This window comes from Octopus bimaculoides, chromosome 20 (genome assembly GCF_001194135.2).
Source record: "Octopus bimaculoides isolate UCB-OBI-ISO-001 chromosome 20, ASM119413v2, whole genome shotgun sequence".
NCBI lineage: Eukaryota > Metazoa > Mollusca > Cephalopoda > Octopoda > Octopodidae > Octopus > Octopus bimaculoides.
Genome location: NC_069000.1, coordinates 25,888,723 through 25,898,328, shown reverse-complemented (window position 1 = coordinate 25,898,328; position 9,606 = coordinate 25,888,723). Strand labels below are relative to the sequence as shown.

General features: G+C 36.8%; 1 protein-coding gene across 1 annotated transcript in view; it reads right to left on the bottom strand.

The window, feature by feature from the left end:
* LOC106868467 (ammonium transporter Rh type B) overlaps positions 1-9,606 on the bottom strand; it is a 67,266-nt gene that overhangs the window by 34,134 nt on the left and 23,526 nt on the right. Inside the window, exons 3-4 of the mRNA XM_014913738.2 lie at positions 5,264-5,447; positions 3,177-3,187 (exon numbers count right to left, since the gene is read on the bottom strand). Of these exons, the coding sequence (XP_014769224.1) occupies positions 3,177-3,187; positions 5,264-5,447 (195 nt within the window). The remainder of the gene's footprint in view (positions 1-3,176; positions 3,188-5,263; positions 5,448-9,606) is intronic.

The window sequence follows — 9,606 nt, the reverse complement described above, 5'->3', positions numbered from 1 at the left end:
ATATATATAAAGGGCGGAAGATAGAAGATACGAACATTTTTACTAATCACTAGAATTGTTTGGACACTTAACAACTGGTTCAGGAGCATCCGACGGTGCAGATGTGTCTGTTCGGGTGATAGATAAATATAACTCGTTAAAGTAATACCTCCGCAATGTATCTTCTCATTTCGTGTTAAGAAAATCAGCAAATTAAAGGATATACCTTCACTTATATAGAAAATGAAAAATAAAATGACAGATGCAAAAAAGAAACGAACACGCTATACAAGAGAAAAGTATTAAAAACAACCGTTAACGGATAAGGATGTATAAATGCCCTCGCGCAAGCTTCATGGTGCATGTGCACTCGCTTATACAATTATCCACGAAGATGTAAGAATACGTACACGTGTGATTTGTTGCACACACGTTCACATAGTGAGTTAAATAGCTACTTGTTGTTTATAAGAATGGGAAGGTTAAAGTTAAACTTAATTCATCCATACCTTAAAGTAAATTATGTTAACAGTTACTCACATTCATTCCCACTGCACTGTGCGAAAGTACATTTATATGCACTTAGGCATCTTGAGGGTCTTTCAGAAATTCTATTAATGGTCTCATTGGTCCACAGAATAGGCAGGGATTCCTCGGAGCAGAATCGGCATCTCCTGGTTTTGCGTGCTGTACTGTGGACCAAGTTATGTTCTACTTAATTTTATAATCCTTCAGTCGCCAACAAAATCGGCCAAAAATGTTGAATGTTTCTTGAAGCTGGCGCCGTTAGCCCAATGTAAACATAAGGCCCTCCCTCCCCTTGCGTGCACGGTACATTTATACAGATCTGCACCCATGCAGAGGATCATCAATGTGTATTTTGATTTTTCTCTTCATGACCTTTTATTATATTTATTTGTATATATGGTAGTTCTGGCTTCATTTTCCGATGTTGTTACTGTGTTACTTATATCATAATCATTTCTATTATCACAATTTGGCCGTATTTGGTGCTTTTCATTGCGGTTTACATCTCATTCGTTGCTATTTAGATGGGTATGTTTGCTAGATCAAGTAAGAGTGTTATTGAACTGTTATCACATTTTACTATTGTTTATGCGGTGCATATGCTTACTCTTTTACTTGTTTCAGTCATGTGACTGTGGCCACGCTGGAGCACCACCTTTAGATTAGTAGAGTTAGTGTATGATACCTTCACGTTGCGCCGATTAAAAATAGCATGGTATTTATTAAAACATTTTCCAGCGATCTTGGTTGAAACATGCGAACCGTTTTCATTGGTAGTTCATTGCATTGACCAATTTTTCCTGGCCTGTATTCTCGATCTGATTAAGTTCTCATGCCGTAACGTTGCGATGGTATACAATGTGTATTATTATTGGAGGAATTGACAGTATTGAGTATGCCTGCTTCTTGTATATATTGACTTTTATCACGATATCCATCCCTAGCTAAAACAGCATTATAATAATTTGTATGTGATATGAAAAGTTTTCTATTAGCAGATAATCTAGAAATTCTTTTTGAATTATTCTTAAACAATCCCCGTATTATCGAGAGTGGATGGTTGAATGCTACATTTATGTATTTAATATGATCATATGACTTATGAAATCATTCAAATAATCCAGTATCAAAATAGAAGGAAGCGTCAAGAGAATATACTCTGCGATAATCCTTTCTCATAGTAATGTTTAGTCCAAATGTTTTTAAAAGTTAAAGAAATGTTTCCAATAGTACTTCTCTAAAAATATTTTTATATAAGGAGACTGTCGAAGATACACAACGACGTCTAGCCGCGCAAAGACAAAGACATGCAAGGGCACGACAAAATGAGACCCCCGAGGCGACACAAAGCCGTCTTGCAGCGAAAAGGGAGGCATCTTCAAGGGCACGACGAAATGAAACCCCCGTGGCGACACAAAGCCGTCTTGCAGCCCAACGAGAGGCATCTTCAAGGGCATGACAGAATGAAACCCCCGAGGCGACATAAAGCTGTCTCGCAGTCGATGGCGTAAACAATCACCTTCTGGAACAACAGCCTGGCGATCGGCAGACATACAACTGAACTGATACTGTGCTCTACACCAATGACGCTGTTCATTACCCTGTTGAATCTCTCAATCACCTCGCACCTTTAGGTCTACCACCGCACGAATTTTCATCTAAAGGTTGGAGGTCAGTTATGCTTTTAAGAAGCCACGATCCCTCAAAATTCATCTTATAATAGAAATCGAGGGAAAAAAATAATTAGAAGACTGGATTCAAAATACATATTGCAAATAATTATATACGAAATCTAATTCGATTAATACATTAAAAATTAAAACTAAAATTAAAATTTCCACGTTGTATTACATAAATATTTTACATCAATATATACGCATACTAAACCATTAATATACATATATACATCAAAATACATAGATGGATGCACACAGACTATATACATATACAGACATATACAGATATGTGAGACGTAAATATACACACAAATACACATATACACATGTATACATATGTACGCAAACATATGTATACATGCGATTTTTATAATTGGATGAATTTATATTGAATTCATTCGTTTATTTTGTTCATTGCATGCTTAAGACCGTTAATTGAAAGGACCAATGAAACAAATCCATTTTTAAAGGTGTATCCTTTAACTAGTTTTTACCATATCGTTATTTCTATTCTATTTTAACAAAACTGTCCAACGAACGGGAACGTGAAACTCTGAGTACCAGCTTTTGCTATATTTCTGCTGCTTTTATATAAAGTATATTACTCTACCTCTGGTATTTGAGTATTCTTTTTTCCACCTTGTTTCACCTTTATGTGCTTACTCCGGTATATATATATATATATATATATATATATATATATATATATATACATATACTGGAGCTTCTTTTCAGTTTCCGTCTATCAAATCCACTCACAAGGCTTTGGTCAGCCCGCGGCTATAATACAAGATACTTACCCAAGATGTCACTCAGTGAGATTGTACCTGGAACCATATACTCAGATATCTTAAAGTAAATAGACATAGGCACCCTTCATTATACGTTTTGTCTGTGCGAACATTACCTGGTACTTCAAACTTTTTAATTTATTAGAATTTCCACTTCAGTTGCCAAGCAGTTATGGCATGGGTAGTTACTATAAATAATTACTATACTGTAATCTGAAATGAAAAAATAACAATTCATTAAAAAGTTTGAAGCACCAGGTAGGATCTGCACAGGTATAAGTGTATAATAATATGTATGTGTACGCGTGTACGTGTGCGTGTGTATGTGTGTGTGCGCGCGCGCGAGTGTGTGTGTGTTTGTGTATGTATGTATATATACATTTCAAAAGTAAATAAACAATTATATATACAACTTCAATAGACACACATATCAGTAATAAGAGGTGTTTATTTACTTTTGAAATGTATATATACATACATACACAAACACACACTCACGCACGCGCAAACACACGCACACGCACACACATACAAACACACACACACACACACATACACACACACATACACACACGTAATATGATGCATAGCTCAGTGATTAGAGCGTCGGGTTCACAATCCTGAAGTGGTGAGTTCGATTCCTGGACTTGAGCAAGACTATTTCACGTTGCTCCAGTTCGCTTACCCTTGGATAACATCGATGGTGCGAAGCCGGGAGGCTGGGGTATGTATGGGCGACCGTTTGTCTTCCTTAAACAACCTTACCTCGTCTTGTGCCTTGGAGGGTAACTGTCTAGGTGCAATCCCATGGTCATTCATGTCCGAGGAGAGGGGGGGTATATGTATATATATATATATACAATTGCAACGTGGAATATGTTTGTAAGCCATTTAAGAACACAAAAACCGTTAGTTTCACTTCAACATTTAAATTCAATTCGTGTCAAAATATTTTCGTCGCTTAAAACTCCATGCATACATATTGATATATATATATATAACTTGGATGTGCTGTTCGAACATCGTAGACGAAGGTAAACGTCTTGAGAAATCACCTTATAATATAAGATGTTATAAAAAGTCAGATCAGACCGGTTGCCGAAACTTCGGCAGCAGCGATGGATGTCAGTGTTGCATCATGTGATTTCATTGTAGATTGTGAATAATCGGCAATAGGCAGCCATGCACGAAATTCAATGAAATTAAATGTTAAGCTATTTTCATTCTTTTGTATGAGTGTTTCAAATTCTGCCGAGGTCGACTTTGTTGTCCATCTTTTCGAAGTCGATAAATTAAATACCAGTAACATACTGATGTCGATGTAATCGACTATCCACTTCCCCGAATATTTCATGCCTTAGAGTTACAGCAGAAAGGATTATTTTGTTATAGAGTATTTTTCAAAAGAACAACCGACAATGTGTTTTGTTTGTTATAAAATATCATAGTAAAACATTCAGTTAGGAAATAAAAAAACCCATCATGCGTGCGCCTTGACATGTACGTGCCTGCACGTATATGTGCGTGCGTTTGTTCGTGTATTTTTGTGTACTGATGTTTTTACGTGTACGTGTGTGTGTGTGTGTGTGTGTGTGCGTGTGCACGTGCATGTTTATCAATTAAAATCAACGCATAGTGTTTTGTTTTCAATTATTTCCTTTTTTCCTTCTAATTATAAACTATGAAGTTAAGTGAAAATCAATTTCTGTTAAAACGTATGCCAAAAATGTCTAGCTACTCCAGCCATTGCTAAACCTGCCACTACAGCTCACTGTAATTATAATTTTTTCGCTTTTGCTTACTCGCTTTTAACCTTTCCAGCTGCCATTCCCATCAGCCCCATTTGTTCTTCCAGTCTATCACTGCCAAATTAAAGTCGAACAAAAACACATTGTGTTTTATTAGATCGGATGCAAATATTACATGTAAATTACATTCAGATAAGTTTATAACAATACAGAACGACCAAAACTCTCTTAGTTTTTATCTAGTTTTAAAGATTATTTTTCATAATTAACAATGGATGTGCTCAAAATTATAGAATTTTCGAACAGAATCTGGATCATCCAGTACTATACAGACACAGTTACCGCCTCTCCTAAAGCATGCACGCGCGCACGCACACACACACACACACACACACGTTCTTCAGTCTCTCCATCACTGCCTCTCTGTCTCTACCCCTCTCTCTCTCCATCTCTCTCCATCTCTCTCTCACACACACACATGCCCACATACACACACATACATATATTTATACGAGGAAGTAAGAAAGGAATGACCTATTACCTCAATATATCCACGTGAATCGTCTTTCCTTTGCCGTGCAGATAACCTCCTACCAGCGTAGACCATTGCAATATGAAGGCGGCAATCAGGAAATTGTAGCCGACACTGCCATAACCGTATCTCTTCAGAAAAGTCATTAGAAAGCCGAAGCCAACAAATATCATGACGTGGACATCTTGAAACACTGTAAAGATGGAGAACATGAGTTAGTTTTAAATTATTTTTATGGCTTAGTTACAAGAGGAAGATCAGAATTAAAGACCTGGTAGAAGGAAATGGGGAAAACCTAGCATGAAATGCTTGTCACAGAATAGCCTCCATTGGCAAGACAACCAAAGACCCAGGTAATGGTGTTAAACTGAGAGATGGATTAAATCTAATACCCAAGAACTGAGTCTGTCCCTTGCACGGTTGGTTTCAACATGGTTTTCATCTGCCAGATTTCAATCACAAGGTTTTGGTCAATTCAAAGATTTTACTGAAGACATTTGTTACATATTCGACCTCAATACACAGAACAATCAAATCTGAAACAATGTGGTTGTAAAGCGAACATACAACCAAGCTGGCTTCCATTACTTAACGAATGTTGACAACAATACTGAAATGAATATGTGCTCTGTGATTATATGTATAAGGAGTATGTGTGTGTATATTTGTGTGTATGTGCGTAAAGTACGACAATCATATCGTGAAGAATATACACATGTCTAAGGAGCAGTAACAACAACAATATATAAGTCACCTAATCAGATACCAGAGTCATGAAGTAGGCCTCTCGTAATCCGTCATAATTCTTTATACATTGGGAAAGTTGAATGGACTTGAATTGTAATAGAACTTACAAGATCAAGCCCTAACCGTAACCCACGTTAGTCAAAGGTGTAAAGTAAGAACTCATTTACAAGAACTCTATATCTGGAGGAGAAGAGAAGAAATAACTAATGGGTTACAGGTAATCACTTCACTACACTAGAAGTCAATGATTTTTGGTAATCCAGTAAACTTATAAGGAAATTTTGGGGGAATTATCTGTCTTCTCTGGCGGAACGACATCTACTTGCGTCTCTAAAAACACTGATAGGACGCACAGAATGGTGCAATAAAAACTGCGCATCGGAGCAAATCGAACACTTTGTACAGGTTCTCACAACAGAGTGAATTCCGATACAGGTTTCCATGAGCAGGTTTCCATGATGTTAAATCGGGAAAAAACTATGATTACTATCCATTTGGTGTCTAAAATATTTTGCCATAGGGAATTCGCAGAGAAAAATTTTCCAGCGATTTAACTTACAATGAAGTCGAGGAAAGATGCATATTAAAAAAAAGGGCTGTTCTTGGTCCAGTTAACAATTACGAGTAGTTAAACTTCGCAATGTGAATTAGTGTAGCAAGAAGTGACCTTGAAACAAACGTCAGAGAAAGCCCTTCTATGAGAAAAAAAAAAAGAAAAAGATCTTTATGGTCTAGCACCGAGCATTAGAAAAGTAGTTTCATGAGACAGGAACTGTTAGAACCGGTGCTGTCTTGAGTCAGGGATACGTTGGTTTGTTAAATGGGGTAGGCACTGTTCTAGAGGCCCAATGCTACTTCATATATTCTGTGGTTGTGAATATAGAGGCCTTTGATGAGTCTGTAATTTTTAGACTTTTCTGCCTAGAACCATTTCTATTATAAGCAGGTCAGTTTAATTCAGAGTAATCTTATCTACAATTGAGCTTCTTAAGAGGAGACAAGTATATTAACTAGGACATCAGAGTGTTTTAATGTTGGCATATAATAAAGCAACAGAGCAACAAAATACCTTAAAAGGACTTTAAAACAGGGTTAAGTTGAAAGCAGCAACGTAGTAGCGTTGTTGATGTTGGTGGTGGTGGTGGTGGTGGTGGCGGTGGTGGTGTTAGTAGTAGTAGTAGTAGTAGTAGTAGTAGTAGTAGTAGTAGTAGTTGTTGTTGTTGTTGTTGTTGTTGTTGTTTAGCTTCTGATCAGCTAGTTAACGAGCAGATCTATGAGCATCAAGACCATTTTAGTATTGATCATATTGATATTGATGAACTCGTCGTTTTTCTTTTTTCTCTAGGTATATTGTTGGCCGTCTACGTTATTCAATGCGCCTTCCCTGTGTTTAAAATATACTACGTTATGATTTGAAGGAGATTCTGTTGATATTTCTAACAATTCCAGTAAAGATTCACCGGCAAGAGACTGAAAATGGGGCTAAAGCGAGGAATGCCTTATTACATGTAACATTGATGAAAATTCTCCCTCTTTCGCTTTACACACTCACATACACAACACACACGTGCGGGCATGCATACATACTACATACATATATACACACACACGCACGTGTGAATGTATGTGTGTATATATATATAGTATGTACGCGCACGCGCAGGTGTGTGTGTGTGTGTGTGTGTGTGTGTGTGTATGCACTGTGGGTTGAACTAACCGATTTTGCTTTATATTTGTGTGTATTCTGTCTTAAATAACACGCACCGCTGCTTTCGTTATTGCTGTCACCTCATTCTACTGCTTATTTCTTAATATCCTGGTTTGTTAATATCTTGGGTGAGTTGCGGTCTTCATGCAATTCACGACCTGTTACTCTTCTGTAATGAATATGAAGTAAAAGTGAATACCCTATATCTGTTGTTAATACAAGGCTGAGAATCCACAGGTGTTGAAAAAATAGCGTGGCTTGGTACTGTTGGTTTCGTTGTCGTTGGTTTTATTTTTTGCCGTTTCTTGCTGATATCGCTGAGAAAAGCAAAATAGGCCCAAGCTGACATTTTTTTTAATCAGCAAGCTCTTGGCTATAATTGGTTCTCTTCGTTTTATTCGATGTAAACTCTCCTCTGTTTTCATATTTTGCCTCCAACAAGTCGGGGTCTTGTAACCAATTAAATATATTATTATTATTACAGAATCGTTAAGGCAGCGTGCTGTCAAAATCGTTAGCATGCCGTCCAAAATGCTTAGCAGCATTTTCCTGGCTTTATGTTCTCAGTTCAAACTCCCACGAGGTCGACTTTGCTTTTCATCCTTATAGGACTTGATGTAATCGACTAGCTCCATACCCCGTCCTCCCCTTAAATTCGCTAAGGCCGAAATGTGTTATGCTGACACGTGATTAATTGAAAGGAAGAGCGAGAGGGAAGGGGAAAGAGAAATGTGCTAATGGCGTGTGGTAAGGGGAACGTAATAGTTATAGGTGGTTAAAAGTTAGTTGAAGTGGGTAATATAGAGAAAGCGAGTTACAAATAGTGTTTAGCAGAGGGGTGATGTTTTGGTGGTGAGGTTAAAGAAAGACAAGTAGAGAGAGCGGGGGGAGAGTAATGACATTATTGTCAGCCGATGCATTAAGCTGTCATGTGATTAGTGGAAGTGAGAGGTGAAGAGAAAGAGGGAAATAATAATGAGGGGAATTACATGGTTAAAAGTTTGTTGAAGTAAGAGGTAGATAGAAAAATAGAGAAAAATAAAGTTTTAAGCAGAGAGAACTTTCAAGCAATATATTATTGTGACTGACAAGAAAATAACATTTTAATGATCTAAACTTTTTATATCTTCTATCTGTCGATCGATATATCTGTCTATCTACGTTGATAAATACATCGATGGCTGGATGGAAGAATGGAAGAAGGAAGGCTTACGTTAGATATGATATTAAACTTAGTCAGAGATATGAAGATAGATTTTTCATTGAAAGTGAAAGAATGGATCTTTTCGGTTTGGCTGCACCTATGGACATTTTAAAAATTTAGTAAAAATCTTTTAATTTGATGTATTAATGTAATTTTCCAGGCTGAATCTCAAGAGCTAATTCACTTTTTCCAGAAAATTGCTTTTAAAAAGTTAACGAGGTATAAAATTTGATCATTTTTATCCGGTCAGTAAACAAGATTTGGAAGTTCTCATTTTGTGCATGACTGCACGTGTTGCCAACTATAAACAAATGAAATATTGGCAGAATTCTGCTTTAAGCATGCCATCCCTCACAACTTTTTTATTATTTGGAATTTTCATCAATTTTTGGCGAATTTGTGTTCTACACGCGATTATACGAAAGCCAAAAAGAAAAAATTGGTGCATGATTTAAGCCCTATTTAGCGATTATGTTTAGCACATCTCATGAACACTTCATACCTCAGGTATTTTAAGCATTTAATAAGCGAAAAGTGACCACGTGGGAAAACAGCTTGGTTCTACTGGATAAAATTACCCAACATTTGCAAACTTTAAAAGCTATTAACTCTTTATTTATTGAGTCATGGCGAAAATTAATTTCAAGTCAATGATTGCCATACAAAACTGTACCAAAACAGCAAATATGAAAT